The sequence below is a fragment of the Balaenoptera musculus genome, chromosome 2 (genome assembly GCF_009873245.2).
Source record: "Balaenoptera musculus isolate JJ_BM4_2016_0621 chromosome 2, mBalMus1.pri.v3, whole genome shotgun sequence".
Classification (NCBI taxonomy): domain Eukaryota; kingdom Metazoa; phylum Chordata; class Mammalia; order Artiodactyla; family Balaenopteridae; genus Balaenoptera; species Balaenoptera musculus.
The window spans coordinates 136,532,410-136,555,103 of NC_045786.1; the positions used below are offsets into that span (position 1 = coordinate 136,532,410).

At 36.7% G+C, this 22,694-nt stretch overlaps 1 protein-coding gene across 4 annotated transcripts in view; it reads left to right on the top strand.

Annotated features, from left to right (window-relative positions):
• The window catches only part of SYT16 (synaptotagmin 16), a 253,423-nt gene that overhangs the window by 118,152 nt on the left and 112,577 nt on the right, over nt 1-22,694 (top strand). For 2 of the 4 annotated variants that reach the window (XM_036844896.1, XM_036844897.1), the window contains exon 2: nt 12,554-13,217. The exons of the other annotated variants lie outside the window; for them this stretch is intronic. In XM_036844896.1, coding sequence (XP_036700791.1) covers nt 12,698-13,217 — 520 coding nt within the window. In that variant the 5' untranslated portion in view covers nt 12,554-12,697. The remainder of the gene's footprint in view (nt 1-12,553; nt 13,218-22,694) is intronic. 4 annotated transcript variants of the gene reach the window in all.

Consider the following 22,694-nt stretch of genomic DNA (forward strand, 5'->3'; position numbering starts at 1 on the left):
CAAATGTGTATTTTGTTTGGGATTATTTAGAAATGGGACACCAGTGTGAAACGTCATTTTCTATATCAGTTGGAGGATTTTCCTTTCCATTAGCTGCTCTATTGCAGGACTCATATTTATACTAGTATGCTTTTTGGAATGAAATGTTAGTATTTTGTTACTAGAAAGTAGTATCCCATTCATTATGGGTGATGGTAGTAAATCCTAGTTGAACTGAGCCGTGCTAACAGAAGACCGCAGAGGTATTTGTTATTCCTCAGCAAGCAAACTTTCACATCTTTTAGTGAGAAATTGGAAGGATTAAAAAAGAAAGAGAAGAAAAAAGGAAAAGACAGGCATTTTTGGCTTAACATAGAAATATAGCTAGTATTTTGGTTTAACTGAATAGATACAGTCTGTATAACTATATATAATGTTATAAAATAGGTCACATATGTATGTAGAATTAGTTAAGAATGTTTGAATCCATTATTATGCTTAGAAAACAGTGTTCCCATTTCTTATGTGAAGTTCCCTGCCAGTGGTAAGGGAAATGTAAAAGGAATGTTTGCAAGTGTTCTTTGATTGGGGCCACTTTGGGCAGACCTGAGACCTCATGCACCACCCACCTAACCTGCTTATGTTTGCAGCCAAAAGATGCCATTAAGGCTGCTGCTTTTGATGGGATCCCAGGGGGATCTGATTATTAATGTTTGCCAGACACAGAAGTATTGACATTCTCATGTTATCAGCATTACTATTCTAAGAGCCCAGTCATCAAGGACCCCAGGAGACCTTGTTTTGATAACCACTGACGAAGGAGATAAAATGTGTAGCAGTTGTCGTTTTAGTAATGAACAATATTACTGCCTGCTTAGTTTGTAGCTTGTGTAAACAAATGAAAGGAAAACATAAGGAAAAATATTGAACATTTGTTAGCATTGATCTAGGTTGAGAGTTCCAACTTAAGAATATTGATGTGTTCATTCATAGACAGAAGGGGGCCGATATAAATAAGAACGTGAGGCCATGTCCCAGGACCTAGCAGAAACATGTGCAATGGATTAATCATTTGTGCTGGAATGGTTTTCTGGCTATAAATGAAAATCTCATTAGATGAAAGATTCCTATTTCCCTCATCACAAACATAGTGGGAACCAGATGAAAACTTGCAGATAACATTCTAAATCAGCATCCTGGGGAGCTCCCCTTTGCCACCCTCCTTTCGACCCTCCTAACTGTTGGTGGCAGGGTATCTTTCAGAGACAGACTGATCTCACCAATCTGTGCTATTTATAGAAATGACAGTGGGGATCAAGGGGCCCTTTTGAGATTCTGAAAAAGATAGGAACATCGTCTCCAGGAAAAAGGTTATTCATCGAACATTTTGCAAATAGTTTGAAACTTATAAAAACCATTCCTGGATTTTATAGGATTAAGCAAACTTAATTAGTGGAGGCCAACCAAATTCAGTTCAGTTTAATTCAGTAAATACTTCTTGAGTGCCTTCTATAGTATATGCTTGATGTGGTTGCTAGAGTCTTGAATTTGTGATGTCTGTGTCATAGTTATGTTTGAAGCAAAATGAATTTCATGTGTGTTGGATGTCAACAGTAGTACAAAGTCGAAAGGAGGGTGGCAAAGGGGAGCTCCCCAGGATGCTGATTTAGAATGTTATCTGCAAGGAATACTGACAACTTTCCAAGTGCAATGCTATCATTTTGCACGTGAGGAAATGGGAGTCTCGGGAATTAAACATCTTTCCCAAGATCATAGATAGTTGCAGAAGTGGAACTGGCTGATGGTGTCTCATATCTAATTTTAGTGTTATTTCCACTGTCTCTCATAATCTTTTTCTTTATTGTATGATTCCATTTATATGGAATGCCCAGGAAAGACAAATTATAAAGACAGAAAGTGGATTTGTGGTTGCCTGGGGCTGGGGGTGGGGATGGGGATTAACTGTATATGGTCATTAGAGATCTTACTGGGGTGATGAAAATGTTCTGACACTGGGTTATAATGAAGGTTGCACAGTTTGATAAATTTACTAAAAATTTTGAACTGTTTATGGTTAGACTGGGTATGTTCAGAAAAGGTGAATTTTATGACCTGTAAATCATACCTCAGTAAAACCTTGCTGTTCGATGTGTGTCAGTGGGCCAGCGGCATGAGGATTACCTGGGACGTGATTAGAAAAGAAAACCGTTTGGCCCTTCTCCTAACCCCTTAATGAAAAAAATAAAAAGAGCTGTAAGGTAAATAGTCCCCTGAAATATTTTGATGATGAGGGTGACGATGATGGTGATTTTGTTTAGCCAGTTTACTTTTAACTTTTACTTTAATAGAAAATACAGAAGTAAGCTTTACCCTAGCTCCTGTCAAAGCTTTTATAAATGTCAAATTTATGATGTCTGAATTCATATAATTTAACTGTATTCTCATTCTGATGGAGAATACTGGGTAGTTTTTTCTTGAGATGTAAAAGATTGCATATTGTTATAAAAATAAGTGCTTTCATAGGTTTGAATTTGGGAAAAGGTATTCAGGTTTTAATGGAAAATTTAGTTTTTAAAATGTTAAATCATTAAAAATGGTAAACACAAACCCTGTAAAAATATGCAAAATGCCTTAAAATGTTAAATGAAAGAAGTAGGATATAATGTTGTCTTGTGTGTGTGTATTTAGATATTCGAAACTATTGATTCGAAACTACCTATTCTATGGTAGTCAATTGACTGTATGCTGACAACAGGGTAAAGAAGAAATGAACACACAACCTGATTTCATGTAGCTTCTAGTTTAATGAGGAAGGCAGCTGTTAAAAGAAATAATTACATAAGTTATTAATAAGCTACAATTACAATGTGTTAATAAGAAGAAGGAAGAAGTACTAGAAGAGAATCCAGACATAAAATTGAGTCTGGATTATGGGGGTTGGTTGTCAAGCAAAGCATTCTGAAAAGCAAAATGTAAGCTAAGTCCTGAAAGGAGATGAATGGGCTTTAGGGGAGAGGGGAGGGAAGCCTAGAGGGAGGAGAGCTTTCTCAGCCAGTGGGAGGAGCCTGGTGAAGTAAGATGCTGAAAGGAGGTGGTGAGATGCTAAAAAATAGCAAATAGAGAGTGGTTGCAGACAAGAAGTCAAACCATGCATAGCCTTCTAAGTCCTGTGGGGGCTGTGGAGGTGGGGGCAGGTAGGAGAGAATGCAAGGAGTCACTTAAGAGGCTGTTGAAGTGGTTCAGCTGGGAAGTAATGGTGACTTGGATTTGGGTATTACCTGTGCAGGTGGGAGAAGGCAGGTAGATTCACGAGATGAAAGAATGGGTAGGCCTTGGTGATGAAGTCTAGATGAAAAATAGGAGAAAAGAGAACTGTTAGGTTCCTATGTAATATGATTACCATTCTATGTAAATTACAAAGAAAAATTACAGAAGAAATATGCAAAAATAATGAGAGTTGGGTTAAGGTGGAGGGTTTATACATTATCTTCCCCTCTTTTTTAAAACATTTTCATAAAGCTGATATTACTTCTATAATTAATGAAAAAATTTAACAAACACTAAATGATTGCTGATATTTACAGTATTGCTTAATTTATCTCTAGAGGGCTGCAATTACCTCAGTTCCATAATTTTCCCTTATCTTTGAGCCTAGTGCATTTTCAAGAGATACGAATGATGTTTCTATCTCTTGGGACAAAAATCAACAATCTGATAAATCTCATAGTCTGAGAGTAATTCCTGTTAATTGTGCCTGCATTTTGCCTTTCTCAATTTCATTACGTTACCTTCTAATTACACTCCTTTGTACTGTGTATGTTATTTGAGATTTCAGAATCTCCTTTCTTTGGGGCCAGTTGATCTGTGCCAGTGGCTTTGGAACACAGGTACACTCTTGTTGGGAGTTAATTGTGATCACATTAGCTAGGATAATGCAAAATGAGATTCTTCCTCATTATGGTTGGGTCTTTAAAAAGGTAAATATTAATCAAATATAATTCATTCTTAAATTCTCAATAAAAATATTATATGTGTGTCTGAAAATGGGTTTCTGGGCAAGAGCAGTGACAATCTATTAAGAAAATTGTATTATTAAAGCCACATTAAATAGTCCCTCTGGAAATGCTGACGAACTTATGTGTCTATATAACCACTGAGTATTTGTGAAGCATATTTACATCTCTGCCTTGTATATAATAGATACTCTAAAATACTCAATGGGCTTATGAAATTTGGAGAATATTTATTATTTTTTTTATAAAGGCATTTTTCTTTTTAAAAAATTTATTTATTTTATTTATTTATTTTTGGCTGTGTTGGGTCTTCGTTGCTGTGCGCAGGCTTTCTCTAGTTGTGGGGAGCGGGGGCTGCTCTTCGTTGCGGTGCGTGGGCTTCTCATTGCGGTGGCTTCTCTTGTTGCGGAGCACAGGCTCTAGGTGCGCGGGCTTCAGTAGTTGCAGCACCTGAGCTCAATAGTTGTGGCTCGCGGGCTCTAGAGCACAGGCTCAGTAGTTGTGGCACATGGGCTTAATTGCTCCGCGGCATGTGGGATCTTCCCGGACCAGGGCTTGAACCCGTGTGCCCTGCATTGGCAGGCGGATTCTCAACCACTGCACCACCAGGGAAGCCCCTGGAGAATATTTAAAAGATGTTATTGTTACAGTGGCAAAAACCTTGAGCAATGAAAAATTCTTGTTGGGTCAACCCAAGTCTTTTTGAGATCATCATGCTCATATACAAAGCTTTCTGTTGCATGGAGTTTGAAAAATAGATTTTAAAATGTCTTTCGGCGACTTCCCTGGTGGCGCAGTGGTTAAGAATCTGCCTGCCAATGCAGGGAACACGGGTTCGAGGCCTGGTCTGGGAAGATTCCACATGCCGCAGAGCAGCTAAGTGTGTGTGCCACAACTACTGAGCCTGCGCTCTAGAGCCCACAAGCCACAACTACTGAAGCCCGTGTGCCTAGAGCCCATGCTCTCCAACAGGAGAAGCCACCGCAATGAGAAGCCCATGCACCGCAACAAAGAGTAGCCCCCATTCACTGCAACTAAAGAAAGCCCATGCGCAGCAACGAAGACCCAACACAGCCATAAAAAAAACAAAAAAAAAAGGTTAAAAGAAGTCTTCCTTGACTTAGGTAGTAGTTTAGAATTTTTTTTACTTTATTACACTTACTTTGGAAAAGTGTAATTTTTTTTACTTTCTCGTGCTTATTTTGGAATATTGCAAAAGTTTTTATTTTTAGAAGAGTTTCATTAGTGGAATAGGTAGCCAAGGTGGAGTGGAAACAGGATGAGAATAGACCCTGGAGTCCTGCAAACCTGGATTTAAACACCACATTGACTGCTTATTAGGAAAATACGTTACATTTTAAAAATTTTATTTTATTGAAGTATAGTTGATTTACAATGTTGTGTTAGTTTCTGGTGTATAGCAAAGTGATTCAGTCAGTCATACATATGCATACATTCTTCTTCATATTCTTTTTTTTTAACATCTTTATTGGAGTATAATTGCTTTACAATGGTGTGTTAGTTTCTGCTGTATAACAAAGTGAATCAGCTATACATATACACATATCCCCATATCCCCTCCCTCTTGCGTCTCCCTCCCACCCTCCCTATCTGACTCCTCTAGGTGGACACAAAGCACCGAGCTGATCTCCCTGTGCTTTGCGGCTGCCATTATGGTTTATTACAGGATATTGAATATATCCTGTGCTATATAGGATCTCCCTGTGCTATACAGTAGGATCTTGTTGTTTATCCATTCTACATATAATAGTTTGCATCTACTAACCCCAAACTCCAATCCTTCCCTCCCCCAGCCTCCATCCCCTTGGCAACCACAAGTCTGTCTCTATGTCTGCGAGTCTGTTTCTGTTTCATAGGTAAGTTCATTTGTGTCATATTTTAGATTCCACATATGAGTGATATCATATGGTATTTGTCTTTCTCTTCTGACTTACTTAGTATGATAATGTCTAGCTCCATCCATGTTGCTGCAAATGGCATTATTTCATTTTTTTTTAATGGCTGAGTAGTATTCATTGTATATATGTACCACATCTTCTTTATCCATTCATCTGTCAATGGACATTTAGGTTGTTTCTGTGGACATTTAGGTTGTTTCCATGTCTTGGCTATTGTAAATAGTGCTTCTATGATCATAGGGGTGCCACATGTTTTATTTCTAGTGTCTTCACTGTCTTGTTGGCATTTTGTGAGGATGTGGAATAGCAGTTAAAGCAAGAATTTGGAATTCAACAAAGGAGAGTTGGAATATCAGCCCCACTCTTTATTATAGGTATGACCACTGGGGCAAGTCACTTACTCTTTCTGAGCCTCAGTTTTTTCAGCTGTGAAATAGGAAGGCTAATATTCTTCACAATGAGTTTTTAATTCATATAAGTTGTCAAAAAGCATTGCATGCTGTGTAGTGTTTGGCAAATGTTATAATTATAGTATCTTTTTTCTGAGGTCTTACCACATCAGGGAAAAGATTGTAAGTTTAATATACTTTTACCTTTTAAAATGTCACAAATTTGAGTTTAGTAATGAATAAATGATATTGAGTGCCTGTTATGTACTGGGCTCTGTTCCAAGTGCTTTAGAAACATTGTGTAATCTAATTTCCATAGTGAATTGCAAGGCAGGGGGTAGTGTTCTCCATGTTACAGATCAAGACATTTAGGTGCACCCAGGTAACCTGATTGGCCCCGTGCTGTGCCATAATTGAGGGAAGATCCAACACTAAGCCTTGTTTTGTGTGATTCCAAAGCCATTGCTAATTTTTTCCACACTGACTCATTTTTCTCAGTGTCTACTGACCAAAGTATATTTCAATTAGAGGGCAGTTTCGTATTTTGCTTTATGCTAATTGCCCTCCTGAAGCCCAGTGGTGAAGGGTCTATTGGATTGCCCATTCCTCAGCATTGACAATATGGCTGTATTATATCCATATTGCTAACATCAAGAGTCTTCAGTAGTCCATTTTTATATTTGTTAAGATTCCAGCATTTAGAACACATTTTGGACAAATGCTACAAAAGATATTTCATCTCAATGGCACATTTTCCTACGCACATAACAAATTTGCTCTTAACAGAAAACACCTGTAGACTCTTTGGAATCATGTTAAAGATGGCTTGCAGCCCATTTTATAGTTCTTATTTTGACTCCATGTATTATTCATCTTTCTAAGCCTTCTTGTTCATGCTAGGTAATGCAAAATGCCTTTCTCCTAAAGGCGTGATAATTGTCATAAAAATTATAGGCTTAATTAGCTTCATCACTACTCCAGGGAACCCTAATAAATAACCCACATCTAATAGATGACACAAGGAAGTTAACTAATGGCTGCGAGAAGGCACTTTACATAAGCCCAGTATTCTTGACTTTTACTTATGATTGCCCTACAGTTCTTGGTAGAGAATGAGAAGAGTAGGTTTTCCAAAGTGATTTCTTCTTTGAAAAATGCTAAACATTAACACACTTCAGTAGATGAACTTGTATAAGATTTTGATTTGGGGTTTGGTTACCTGGGGGCCGTATCATTGGAGAGATTTTCTTTTCTCTCAGAATGTATCTGACTCTCTCCAGGAGCTGATAATCCTTTCAAAACCACACATGCTTACAGGCTTCCACTTGAGATTTCACCAAAATAACATAGATTTTTAAGGCATAGCTCCTAGAAGCTGGTTTCCTTCTTAGGTCATCACTCTCTTCTTCCAGCCAAGCATCTGTCATCAGATAGGAAGTGAGTTCAGAAAGACTACCTAACAACCTTTAAAAGACCATGAGCACTATTGTTCTGGGGATGGCACACTTCTTTTCTGTTCACAATTACCCTTGGTCAGGATGATCAAAATACGTGAGAAAGCATGTGGCTCAGGAATTTGATAGTTTTTCCCCATGCATAAGCAAAACTCTTTAATGTTTACTGTTTAGTCATTTCCTGTGTTTGAAATGACCTTAATTGAACACTTTTATAATTAAAATGTAATTCTAATTAAAACGAAATTTAAAGAAATACAGCCCCTAGGAATTTATCGGTGGCTCTCCTTTCATCTTTATTTATCAGTTGTTAACTAATTCTTTATCAGATTGCTAGTTTATTCTGAGTATTTTGAGAGGCCCTGGTCATCTTTGTGGTAGGAGCTTGTATGTTAAACACACATATACACGTTTTTTGTTGTTTTGTTTTATACTTCTCATACTAATGAAAATTCATCAACTATTTTAATTCAAATAATGAGCCCTCTCAGCTACCACAGACTGTATATGTATTTTCTCTTCTAATCCAGGGACCTAGACCATCTTTTCTTCTTTCTTTCTCATGTGGTTTTATTTTATTTTTTATTAAAAAAATTTTATTAGAGCACCAGAATCAACTTAGTTTTGGGGGCTTTCTTACCACTTAGAAAACAAGGATACCAGGTATATAACTGGTATTATACTTGGCATGTTCCAGCAATTAAGTTGAAATTTACCTATGCAGCAAAGGTATCTCCATGGTTACTCTGCCAGCTGTTAGCCCTTTCGGCTTCAGACTGCTTTAATATAAAATGAAAGTTCTCTAGTGTTGCTAACTTGGTAATTTTTCAGATTCTAGTTGTAGGTGCCCTTTTGTCTTACTATTTTGGAATATAACAACGGGACAACCTTTCATATATAGACTGAGATTTGGTCTCTTTCCAATCACTCTGAGATCATCTGACAATGGTTATTGGCAAAAGTAAAGAACCAGTCCCTGAAAAGGTGACTTACTGCTGAATACTACATCCAGCCTCAGTATTAAAATGCTTTTTGCCCCACACTGGTAAATTCTTGGGTTTTAACGTGGAAAGGAACTGTTAGAGGTCATCTACTTTACAGATGAAGAAAAACAAAGGAATTAGGGCTACTTAGCTTTAAAATTTTTCATTAGTAATTTTCATTCATTCATTCAACAAACTTTTACAGTGTCCCTACCCTGTGTGGGTTCTGGAGCTATAAAGTATAAACACAGTCCCAGCACTTATGGTCTCAGAGTCCATTGGAAGAGAAAGATTGACCGATAATTATCACAACAAGTAAAACCTTATATCATAAAGGCACATTCAAAGCACTCTGAGGCCACACCTTTGATTATAGATAAAGAGTTGACATAATAGTTTCATTTTAAAGAATAAGAAAGTATTTACCAGGCAGGGTAGGAAGAGAAGGCACCTTGGGCAGAGCAAACAGAGGTCAGGAAAGAGCACAGTCACTTTGGAAAATGCTTAGTGTGTTAGTGTTATGGGTAAATAGAACTTCAGAGTGAGGAGTGGTGAGGAACGGCTGAGTTCCCACTGTGGGGCCGTATTAGTGGGCACAGCTCACACACAGCTGGACATTCAGTTAGGACAAAAGGTTGTGCAAATATTGAAATAGTTCCAAGCTGGTTGATAAATAGCCATTGATCTGAGACCCCTCCCACTGTCCTGTTTCACCTCCCAGACCTCCTCACAGCTAGTACTTCAGCAATTAAAGAGTTGACACCCAGCTGGAGGCCTTTAGGGACCCCCCCCCCCGCCCCCGCCAGCAGTAAGGGCAGTAAGACAATGCTGATTGTTAATTTTTTTTGAGCATCTCTCCTCTTGTTTGCCATGGTAAAGAATGTAAACTTTATCCTACAGGGTAGAACTTGAAAACTAAATGCCTCCAGGAGTCAGGCAGGCTACACAGAAATGAGTGAAGCAAGTGGGTATAAACAGCAGGAAGAGGTGAGGACTGTAGTGAATTGGAGGCATTCAAATTAATTTTTAAAAAATTCTGTGTGAACAAATATGAATTAACGTTTGCTATTGCTCAAATTTTGCAGTAGAAGAAATAGGAAGCCACAGTAGGTTTTTTTTTTTTTTTGTGGTTTGTTTGTTTTTCAACTAGGGGAGTGATACAAGATTTATTTTGAAAAATATTGCCATGAGGGTTTGATGGACAGAGATTTCAGAAGATATGGAGACATAAGACCGAAAGCATGGGTTGTTACTAGTTCCAAGATTGGATAAGAAAATGCTGGCGTAGATTCAAAGATTTTGGGTCGTGTATGAAAAAAAGTTTTCTCTGTATAAAAGAACAATAAAAAAGATTTTTGGATTATTAAGGAAAATATGTCATTTCTATCTTAAAAAGTTTCTTGTACCTAAGGCACAGTGATACAGTGTTTTTTCAGGGAACTTTCTAGGTCTGGGATGCCCCAAAGCATATTAATTTAAGCAAAATATTTGTGGAGGAAAAGCAAACAAACAAAAAAACCCTGTGGGTGGTGAAATGGGGTGGAACAAATGCTGAAAGAACTCTTCAGTGTAACCAAGCAGGGGATTTGTATGGTAACATTAAGATGTTTTCAACAGTTCTGAGTAGGTTTTATTAATCAGTTTAACACATTTGAGTACATACTATATGCTAGACACTGTTTTTGCACAATTTTAAATAGGATTTGTTAATTCATTTATTGAGAATTTACTATGTGCTCGGCATACTTGCTGGCACTGGGAATAAACTAGAGAACAAAACACACTATCCCTGCCTTCATGGAATTTCCATTCTAGGGGAGGAGACAGGCAATAAACCCGATGCAATATCAGGTTTGGTGAGCAAACCTAGAGGATGGATTGAGGCCGGGGAAGATTAGAGACTGAAACCAATTAGGTATGTAATTTCTGAGGAAATTCGAGTGTGGGGAAAGGCAATAACTATTACAAAACGTAATGGAAGTGAGTCTTCATAGACCTCAAATTAGCAGAACTTGGGATGGAAGGAATGGAAAGGGGGAGGGTTGAATGGAGAAATTCACAACCACTAAAACGTGAGTCTAGAGTGTTGAACATTTGTTGTAGCAAAAGTGGTGTGCTAGGTTTTGATGAGCTGAAGTTGAGATTTTGGTGAGTTGTCCCAGTGTAGCTATTCCCTTAGATCAGCCTTTCTCAAATGTTGGTGGTTGTCAGAATCACCTGGGGAACCTGACAAAAATGCAAAGGTCCAGAGCCTTTTCCTTCAACTAGCCTGGGCCTCTGTGTTTTTTATTAGCTCATCAGGTGATTCTGACACAGCAGAGTTTGAGAACCACTGGCTTAGTTAACCAGACACAAGTCTGGAAAGAGGGATTGAGTTAAGGGCTGGAGATGTATATTTTAGAGTTTTTAAAAAGTGTTAATTGAGACTTATGGATGGGTCAACTCTCCCAGCTGATGAGTATAAAGGGGGAAGAGGAGAAACTGTAGGACAATTGAGTGATTGCATATATGTAGTTGGTGTTTAGACAAGGAAGAGCCTGAAAGACAGACACATGAATTATTCAGCGTCAGGAAAGTGCAGAGAGCTCAGTTTCCCTTTAACTGGAATGTGGGCTCCATGGGGATAGAAACCTCAGGGTTACCTTACACCTGGCATTGTGCCCAGCACTTAATAGGCACTTAATCAGTATTTGTTTATTGAATGAATCAATGTATGGCTAGCACAGAATCTAAAGAGAAGTTTTTAGGAGGATGTAGGCAATCATGTCACATGTAGTAGCCTGAGGTCAAGATGGCTGAAATTTACAGGATTGCTGATTTGGTCAGAAGGAAGCTATTACTATAAAAGAGATGGGGTGATTAAGTGCAAGCAGGAATTTAGGCTCTGCTGTCATGTATAACATTCATCCTGAGCTGTGGATGAGCAGTGTAAAGGCAATAAGATAAGTATGTACACACATAATGCACATAACATATGATTATGTATACACAGGTATATGTGTACATGTTTGTATATCTGTGTGCATACATGCATATCTGTGAAAGTATAGATCTTTAGCCCTAGAGTGTTCATCGTGCCCTGTTGCTCTGTCGACGTCCTGTAGCTGTCTCCTTCAGGTTATGAATCTCGTGGGAAGGAGTGTCTCCCAGGAGTCTCGCAGGCTGTAGAGGGCTGTCTTTGGGCAGTTGGAACACAGACAAAAGCAACAAAATGCTCTGGACATGTCTCCAATAAGCTGTGTAATCCACTTGCCACCCTCAGTCTTTCAGAGGTTGGTTGTTTCCCAAGAATAGGTGTAATTTCTAGAAATTGCATAAAAATATAAAATCCTGCTCTAAGATTTGTTAAAAGCTTTTTAATTCCAGGCACACATTTCCTTTGAAAGGATAAATCTTCGTGTCATGAAGCAGAGATGCTTATTAGCCTGCTCTCTGTGATCTGCAGATTCATAGATGAAGCATCCAACCTTTCTTGGATTTTGAAATGTCATGTCCGACTGCCTCTTAATGAAGATTCATTTATCCCTTTTCACACTGTTAAGTACGGTCTATGGGGATAGACTTCTCTCAGTCCACAGGAATAGAGCCTATTAGTGCTAATGGAAGTTCTGCACATGTCTGCAGAGGTGAACAGGCATTGAAATAATTTATTGATACCTTTAGACTTTTACAGTCGCTTTTATTTAGCTGCCTTAAGGATTTCAATGATGACCCCTTTTTGTCCCCAAATACTGTTTGACATTGATTGTAGGAATCTGGTGATGGGCCTGAGGTTGTAACTTTAACAGGTGTAAGTATTTCTTTCCTCTGTTTCAGCTGAGAAGTTTTGAGAGTGAAATATTCACAGCCATTGAGAGACCTCCAATTTAATTTCTCATCATGCTTTTTCTATAGTTCACATTAAGTCCAGAGTATTGAAGGAACGGAACAAGTGGACTTGTAGACATCAGATAGCTGGCCATGCTGTTGACCATGGCATCTCAGGATGCTCAGAACCTCTTCCAGCCTCTCTCTTCCTGGATATCTCGGGTTTATGAAGCTCTCCAGCAAGCAGGAGATACGTTATCTGCTTTGCTGGTTAACTTCAACAAACAAGACTCTAAATTGAGTGACAAGCTAGACCAGGACTTAGATGATATTCAGATTCAGGAAACTTACTTTGAAGATGAAGAACAAAGCAATTGGAGTCAAGAGGACATAAATTCCTTGTTTCTTGAAGTGGATCATTTCTCCTGTTGTAATAGTGATTTGCAGGACTCTGCCCAAAGTTCAAGCCCCAGACTTAGCCAGCATGCAAAGGACTCCTGTTCCATAGTGACCCAGTGGCCCAATCAGACCCTTGATGACCAAAAGCCACCACATGTGCTTTCTTCTATTGCCAAGGAAGAACATCACCTTGAAAAGCAAAGGAGTGGCCTTCAACAGGGCTTTGACAGCCACCTTTCTGGTATTTTAGAAAACGTTAATGGAAAAATGCAAGGTAAGCTAGCCAGTAATCATTTTCTATGGGTTTGTCCAAAGGACATTTCTACTCATTTTATTTTTATTTGTTTTAGTTATCATTTGAATTTTATTTTTATCTCCTATACCTTTCCACATACTGGCTTCTAAATGAGAGTTGTAATCCTTAGGAATATTTTCAATATATAAAACTTTGGAAGATCCACATTGGTGGGCTCCATATTCCAAAACAATAGTTCTGAGCAAGTGAAATGGTGAAAACGAGTCTGTGGGTTCTGTTTGAGAAGCCCCTCGTGCCTATGTCATACTGCTTAAAACATCTTTTAAAATATTCTCTTTTTTTTAAACTAGGTTAGGAATCTCTAGATGTTACTATATTATTCAGTGTGAAATCCTGTGCAAAAAGCCATACTTGTTGCAAAATTTTTAGTTGATAACACTCCAAGAACACTTCTCACAGTGTTGTACTGAGACGTGATGTGAGATGACAGTAGATAGGAAATCTTTGGAATAAGAATAGCTCGCTTTTCTTCTAGCCTTGAATGGAAAGGACACATTTAAAACAAACTGCCTATAGAGCTTCATCCTGTCAGAACTGAGCATATAATGGGCCTTCAATAAATGCGTAATGAATATGGTGAAAATGTAATTAACTCTATAAAAGTAGCTGTAGTATGTTCTGGCATAAATTTCTCACGCTTCTGTTACTCTAAGCCTGAAGTAAGGACATTCCATTTTATTGAGAGACAGAGAGATACATGATAGGCAGAGAAAGGTGTTGGGTGTGTATATAGGATGTGTGTTTGTAATGCACACATAGCTCATGCAGGTTTTCAGATCTTTTAATGTAAAAGGTGAACTCATTAATTCTCTTCTTGTTGGAGGGAGCAGACTTTTTCGGAATACTTTCTTAGTGTCTTCATCCATTTTCAGTGACTCCTCTTAGCTTTATCTTTTTAGAGGAATGTTTTATCCAGGTACATACAGTCTTAGTAAATGAAGAAATATAATTTCATATTCTTTTTATAATGCTTTCTTTTAAAAATTTTTTTTTATTGGGATATAGTTGTTTTACAATGTTGTGTTAGTTTCTACTGTACAGCGAAGTGGAGTTCCCTGTGCTATACAGCAGGTCCTCATTAGTTATCCATTTTATATATGCTATTGTTTATATGTCAATCCCAATCTCCCAATTCATCCCACTCCCCCTTCCCCCCCTTGGTGTCCACATGTCCGCTCTCTACATCTGTGTCTATATTTCTGCCTTGCAAACCGGTTTATCTGTACCATTTTTCTAGATTCCACATATATGTATAATGCTTTCTTGATACTCTTACTCAAATTAAAGTATTAAATGCTAGAATGAACTGGTGAACCAAGGTAGCCTAATATTCTTTCTGAATCTGATAAACTATAAATAAATGCAATTGCAAGCCTTTTAAAATTATCTATAGAGATAATCCTAGAAATGTCTGGACTACTAATAGGATTTCTTAGATTTGACTTGAAATTTCTATTCCTATTTTAGAAAATTCTTGCTAAAGTTGAACTATATTTAAAATTATTAACATGACTTTGGCTCAATAGATGCTTAACACTGGCTTCTGTTAATTTTTGTAATCGTTGTAATAATCTAATGGCAATTAAACAATTGTGTTCATTTGTTCATTCGGGAAATGTTGATTCACTAGATTGTAGCCTTCTGGAAGCCAGCAGCCGTGTCACAGATTCATTTCTGTATCCTTACTATCAAACACAATGTTAGGTATATAATAGGACATCAAATAATAATTACTGATGGAACAACAAGGAAAGCTAACAGCTCTACGAGGTAAATACTTCTATTATTCTCACTTCACAGTTGAGAAAATTGATGATTAGAATTTGGGACTCTACCCAAGACTGACATTTAGAAAGGGGCAGAGCTCAGGTAGTCTGATTCTAGAGTTTACACATATAACTCTCCCACCCCCACCCTTTTTAAAGTTATAATTTACATATAGTAAAATTCATCCTTCTGTAGTGCACAGTTCTGTGAGTTTTGACAGACACACATGGTCTTCTAACCACCACGACCATCCAGGTATGAAATAGTTCTATCACTCAAGTCCCTCTGGGGCCAGTCCTTTTCCCTACCTCCAGATCCTGGAAATTGCTGATATGTTTTCTCTGTCTCTTGTTCGCCTTTTCCAGCATGTCATATAAATGGAATCATGCAGTTTGTAGCCTTTTGAGGCTGGCTATTTTCATAATGCACTTATTGTAACACCCTTGAGATTTATCTGTGTTGTCATGTGTTCCAATGGTTTGCTTTTTTTTATTGCTAAATAGTATTCCATTGCAGGAAGGCCCCAATTTGTTGATCCATTCAGCAGTTGAGGGATATTTGGGTTGTTTCCAGTTTTTAGCAATATGAATAAAGCGACTATAAACATTTGCAAAATAGGTTTTCGTGTGAATATGTTTTCAATTAGGTGAATACCTATGAGTGGGATTGCCGGGTCATATGGAAAGTATATGTTTAACTTTATAAAAAAAAAATCCACTGTTTTCCAGAGTACAATTTTGCATTCTCAGAAGTTATGTATGAGATTTCCAGTCACTCATATCCTCACCAACACTTTGTGGTATTATTCTTATTATTTTTTAGCCACTCTCATAGGTGTGTGGTGATAACTCATGTAGGGAGATAATTCTCCATTGGTGTCTTGCATGTCCTATGAGCAGGGCAGAGCCACAAACAGCCTTTTGTTTTGGATTATCTTTTCAAGGGTGTTTGTATGACAGCCTTGGAAGATAGTGTGTCCCTCCAGAGCACAGGGGATATTTGTTTGCTGTCCAATCTAATAAAGTTAATGTCTCTCTTCAGGGCAAAGCTTAGGCGAATTTGCTTGCAAATGATAGAGGTTTTCCAAGCTTGGTGTTCCCTGGCGACATAAACCCATTGCATGCACGGAATCTATCTGGGCCTGCCTCTGCATTACCCCCATGGTACTTGGAAGTACTGTGAGTAATAAATTGTCCTTTGTCTCTAACCCAGAAATCTTGCATCTTTGCCAACATCTATAAAACAGTAGCAGGCAAACTTGTTAGATGCAAGTAGGATAAAATCGTAGACCCTTCATAGGTTTTAACATCCCATTTGGCTTTAATTTGCATATCCTTAATAACTAGTGACACTGAGCATATTTTCATGTAGTTGTAATCTGTATGACTTCTTTGTAGGGTCTTCAAATCTTTTGCCCACTTTCACTGAATTGTTTGTTTTCTTATTTTTGAGATTTGGGAACTATGTTTATATTCTGAATATGAGGAATGTACTTTAAAAATATTTTCTCCCAGTTTTGTGGCTTGAATTTTCATTCTCTTAACAATGTCCCTCAAAGAACAGAGATTCTTAATTAAATGAAATCCACCTTATCGAGTATTTCTTTTATGAATTGTGCTTTTGGTATCATATCTAAGAAATCTTTCTATAACCCAGGGTCAGAAAGATTTTTTTTCCTATGTTTTATTCTAGAAATCTTAAAGTTACAGATTTTGCATTTAGAGCTATGATCTATTTTGAGGTATTTTTTATATGATGCAAGGTGTGGATTAAGCCCTCCCCCCACCATGTAGGTGACTAATAATTCCTATACCATTTGTTGAAATGACTATTCTTTCTCCATTGTTTGCTTTGATATCTTTGTCAGAAATCTATTATCTATATAAGTGTGGGTCTATTTCTGGACTCTACATATTTTCCCATTAATCTACATTTGTATTCTTTCTCTAATAACACACTGTCTTGATTACTATAGCATTATGGTCTTGAAATCAGGTGAGCCCTCAATTTTATATTTTAAAAATTGTTTTGACCATTCTAGTTGTTTCCATATAGTTTTTAGATTAGGCTTATTGATTTTTACAAAAAAATTTGTTGAGAATTTCATTGGAATTTTGTTGAATCCATAGATCAGTTTGGAGAGAATGACATGCTAATAATAGTGTGTCTTTATGCAAGAGGGAAGAGATATGGGGACATATGTTTATGTATAACTGATTCACTTTGTTATAAAGCAGAAACTAACACACCATTTTGAAGCAATTATACTCCAATAAGGATGTTAAAAAAAAATAGTGTGTCTTTAAATCTACAAACATGGTATACCACTTCATTTATTTAGTTCTTAATTTTTTTCACCTGTTTTGTAGTTTCCAGCATACAGGTCTCATACATATTTTGTTAGATTTATACCTAAGTATTTCCCTTTTCTTGGATATAATTGTAAATCGTATATCTATAACTTTAAATTTCCAATTGCTACTTGCTAGTATATAGAAATGCCATTGATGTTTGTATATAATCTTGTATTTTGCAACCTCCCTAAACTCAGTGATGAGTTCTAATTGCTTTTTTTTTAAAACTTATTTATGTATTTATTTATTTTTGGCTGCATTCGGTCTTTGTTGCTGTGCGTGGGCTTTCTCTAGTTGCAGTGAGTGGGGGCTACTCTTCGTTGTGGTGAGCGGGCCTCTCATTGCGGTGGCCTCTCCCGTTTCAGGGCGTGGGCTTCAGTAGTTGTGGCTCAAGGGCTCGGTAGTTATGGCTCACAGGCTCTAGAGTGCAGTCTCAGTAGTTGTGGCTCACGGGCTTAGTTGTTCCATGGCATGTGGGATCTTCCCGGACTAGGTCTTGAACCCGTGTCCCCTGCATTGGCAGGCGGACTCTCAACCACTGCGCCACCAGGGAAGCCCCACCTCTAATTGCTTTTTTATAGCTATTTTGGGATTTTCTACATAGATAATAATATAATCACACAAATGACAGTTTTATTTATTCCGTTTCAATACCCATGTCTATTATTTCTTTTTCTTGACTGATTACACTATATTATCATGTTGAATAAGAATGGTGAAAGTGGGTATATTTGCCTTGATCCTGGACTTAGTGGAAAATCTTTGTCTTTCACTGTTACTTAGTAGTTAGATGTAGCTTTCTGTAGATGCTCTTTATTATATAGAAGAAGTTTCTTTCTATTCCAATTTGTTGAGAGTTTTTAATCAAAAAGGATGTTGAATTCTGTCAAGTGCAGTTTTGCATCTGTTGAGCTGATCATATGATTTTTTTCTTTAATCTGTTGAAATGAATTATACTGATTAATTTTTGAGTGTTGAACCTGTCTTGCATACCTGGGTAAAATCTGCTTGGTCGTGATGTACTATTCTTTTCATATATTGCTTGATTTGATTTGCTAATATTTTGTTGAGGAATTTTATCAATTTACACTAGGGATATTAGTCTATAGTTTTCTTTTCTCACAATATCTTTGTCTAGTTTTGGTATCTGGGTAATGCTGGACTCATAACAAGAGTTGTGAAATGTTTCTCCTTTTTTATAGTCTGGACAAATTTGTGTTAAATCAGTATTTATTTCTTAAATATTTGCCAGAATTTTCCATTGAAGTCAGCTGAGTTTGGAATTTTTTTGTTGTTGTTGGAAGATTTTGAAATAAAAATTCAGTTTCTTTAGTGTGTATAGGATTATTCAAGATGTCTGTCTTTCTTGAGTGACTTTTGGCAGTTTGTGTTTCTCAAGGATTGTTGTTTTTCATTTCATCTATGTTGTTAAATTTATGGACATAGTATTTTCTTGTTATCCTTTTAGTGTTTGTAGGATATATAGTAGTCTCCATTGTTTCCTGATATTGGTAATTTTTATCTTCATTTTTTGCAGGGGTGTGAGGTCTGTCTGAGTAGAGGACTATCTATATGTCTATATATTTTTCGAAGAACTAGTTTTTGGTTTCATAAATTTTTCCCTATTGTTTTTCTGTTCCTAATTTTCTTGAATTCTGTTATTTATTATTTTCTTCCTTCTGCTTTCTTTGGGTATAATTTGTTCTTTTTTCTAATATAATCATTTAATGGATGCATTTTTCTAAGCGCTGCTTTGTCTACATCCAAAAATATTAATATGTTGTTTTTATTTTCATTATATTAAAATATTTCCTAATTTCCCTTTGACTTCCTTTTTGATGCATTGTTTATTTAAAAGTGTGTAGGTTAGGTTCCAAATGTTGGGAATATTCTAGATAACTTTCTGTTACCAATTTCTGGTTTAATTCAGTTGTGGTCTGAGGACATACTTTGTATTACTTTAGTTTAAAAATATTAAAGTTTGTTTTATAATCCTGAACATGTTCTAACTTGTTGAATGTTTCATGTGTACTTAAAAAGACTGTGCATTTTGCTGTTATTGGATACAGTGTTCTATAAATTACTTCAAGTTGTTTGAGGCTGTTTTTAAGATTTTCTGTATACTTATTTTTATACTGATTTTGTCTACTTATTTTGTTCTGTTGGTTACTCTACTTGTGGATTTGGCTATTTTTCTCTTTTCTGTTCTTTCAGTTTTTGCTTCATGTAGTTTGAAGCTCTGTTGTTAAATACATACACATTTTAGAAATATATTTCTTCTTGATGAATTGACCTCTTGGTCATTATATAATGTACCTTTTTGTATCCCTGGTAGTATTTCTTGACCTAAAGTCTACTTTGATATTAATATGGCTACTCCAACTTTCTTTTGATCAGTGTTGGCATGACATGTTCTTTTCTACTCTTTAACTTTAAATCTATCTTTATCTTTATAGTGGGATTCTTGTACATGGCATATAATTGGGTCCTGCTTTTTTATCCAAATTGACAATCATTTACTTTTAATTGGTATGTTTAAACTGTTTGTATTTAATGTAATTATTGATAATGAATTAAAATCTGTCATTTTGTTAGATTTTTTTCCTATTTGTTTCATCTATTCTTTGTTTCTTTTATCCTATTTTTTTCTGCATTCTTTTGGATTGAATATTTTTGTGATTCCATTTCATCTCCACTATGGGCTCATTATTTTTATCTCTTTTAAAAAAATTTAATGATCATCCTAAGATTTTACAACATATATCTTTAGTTAATCACGTCTATCTTGAAATAATATTGTACTGCTTCAGGTATAGTTAGATGATGTTACAACAGTGTACTCCCAATTCTTCCTTCCCATCCTTTATTTTTTTGTTGTTACATATTTTACTTTTACATATTCAATAAATACTCAATACGCTGATATTTGATATTTGCTTTAGTTGGTTGGTTATCTCCTAGAGTGATTAAAATAAGAAAAGAATTGTATATTTACATCATTTATGTCATTTGAAGCACTCTTTAACTTTTCTTGTTCATATATGCAGCTAATGAATTATCTTAGTTATTGTTTGTCTGAAAAATATTTCTTATTTAGTTTTGAAATATATTTTAGATACGTATAGAGTTCTGAGTTGACAGTTATTTTTCTTTTAGCACTTTAAGGTTTCCATTTCACTGTCTTGTGGTTTGTATAGTTTTCCTATGAGAAGCATGTTTTCATTCTTACTTTTGTTCCTCGGCATATAATGTGTCTTTTTTCTCACTGGATGCCTTAAAGATTTTGTCTTTATCTTTGGTTTTCAGCAGCATATATCTAGGGGTGTGTGTGTGTGTGTGTGTGTGTGTGTACGTTTATATTTGTACTGCATATGTGTATGTGTGTGTTCTGGTATTCATTTTTATTGGTGTTCTCTGTCCTTCTTGTGTCTGTGATTTAGTGAGTTTCATTACTTTTGGAAAATTCTTTGCCATCATCTCTTCAAATATTTCTTCTAATCCATTCTCTCTTGCTCCTTCTTCTAGTATTCCAATTATACAAATACTAGTCCATTTGATATCATCCCACAGCTCTTGAATGTTCTTTTTCTTTCCTTCATTCTTTTTTTTTCTCTTTGTATTTCAGTTTGGGTAGTAGTATCTAATGACATAGTCTTCAAGTTGACTAGTATTTTCTTTGGTTGTATGAAGTCTGGTGATTAGTCCATCAAAAGTATTCTTCATCTCTGTTACCTTGTTTTTCATTTCTAGCATTTTGATTTGGTTAAAAATTTATTTCAGTTTCTCTGCTGAAATTCTTCATCAATTCATGCATGTTTCTCCCTTTTTCCACTATTAATATGTTTTTAGCATATTAATCATAGTACTTTTAAATTCCTTGTGTGATAGTTCTAACACTTGAGTCATATCTGAATTTGGCTTTCTTGATTGCTTTGTGTCTTGACAGTGTATTTTTCCTTTCTGCTTTTTTGCTTTTCTTGTATTTTAGACTGAAAATTGAACATCATATGTAGGGGAAGTAAATAGTATGTCTGCCTGGAAGTAGGTGAGCCTTTTCTAGTGCTGGGCCTTTAGTGTGAAGGGGTTGAGTCAGTTTAGTCAGAATATGAGCTGGGTTTCGGTTTTGTTGTTGTTATTGTTATCTCCTTGTAGTATAGCCTTCAAAACCCTCTATTATTACATTGTGTTTAGGGTAGGGGCTTGTTTGCTACAGAGCTTTGTCAAAATCTGCTCCATCTTCAGCTTCAAGTCTCTTCTCGTTGCCTGTACCTCAGAGAGGGTCTCTGTTTTCAGGCTGTTGGCCCTTTCCCAGAAGGAGCCTGATGTTATTCATTACTTGGTGTTTGCTCATATGGTGTTGTTGTGTTGGAAGTTTCTGTTTTCTGCTGTTCTGGAGCAGCCTCTGTCTTAGGCAGGTGATATGTTCCTGTGTCTTGGGTTAGGGCCTTCTTGGTAATCTTGCCCCTCCCTCAGAGTTAGGGGATTTCCACTGGTCTGACTCCAGGACTTCTTTCTACCTCTTCCCCAGTGGTGGTAGTTTTTATTCTGTTCTGTTCACTCACCTTAATGTGTCTCTACCTATGGTCTAAGGATGATGGGATTTGCTGCCCTTTCCCAAGTGGCTTGTGGCTTTTATCCCATAGTGGAAAGATGAGAGAGGAATCCTGGTGAGACTTCTGATTTTGTCTATAGCAGCTGCTCTTCCCCCTACTCCAGGACTGTACCATGAGAGAACCTTTCTCCACTCCTGCCCTGCCCTGCTCCACTCTGTCTTTCTTGTGAGTACCAGGTGAGTTCTGTGGGGCCAGGCTTCTAAGTGGGTTTCAATTTCCCTGGGGTTTGTGGCTCCCATGGGTTCTCTACTCTTGTACTAGTACACACTTGGTCTTTAGAAGTTCTTTGAAAATATTAGCTTAATTTTTCTTGCCAGCTTGTATGAATCCAGCATCTGCCCCTGGCAAGCAAATGCTTCTGTCCTTTCTCCCATGGAAAGAAGTTTTCTTTTTGTAACTTTTGGATTAGTTGGTTGCTTTATGATCTCAGCTCTCTGATGAGATTTAAAATGTGTAATTTGACATATTATGCAGATTTAATTTTTATTTAAAGAGCAAGAGCATTATTTCCAATTTTTCTACATCCTAAGTGGAAGCTAGAACATAGAGCTTTGCACACTTAACACTAAACTCTAAAATTAAATTGGACATTCTCATTAATTTGGGTGGCATGTTTGGGCTTGGAGATAAATGTACAGATAAAATATTGGTCTTAAGGAGTTTTCTAATGCCTAAGAGATAGTTACATGTAAGTAGTCCCA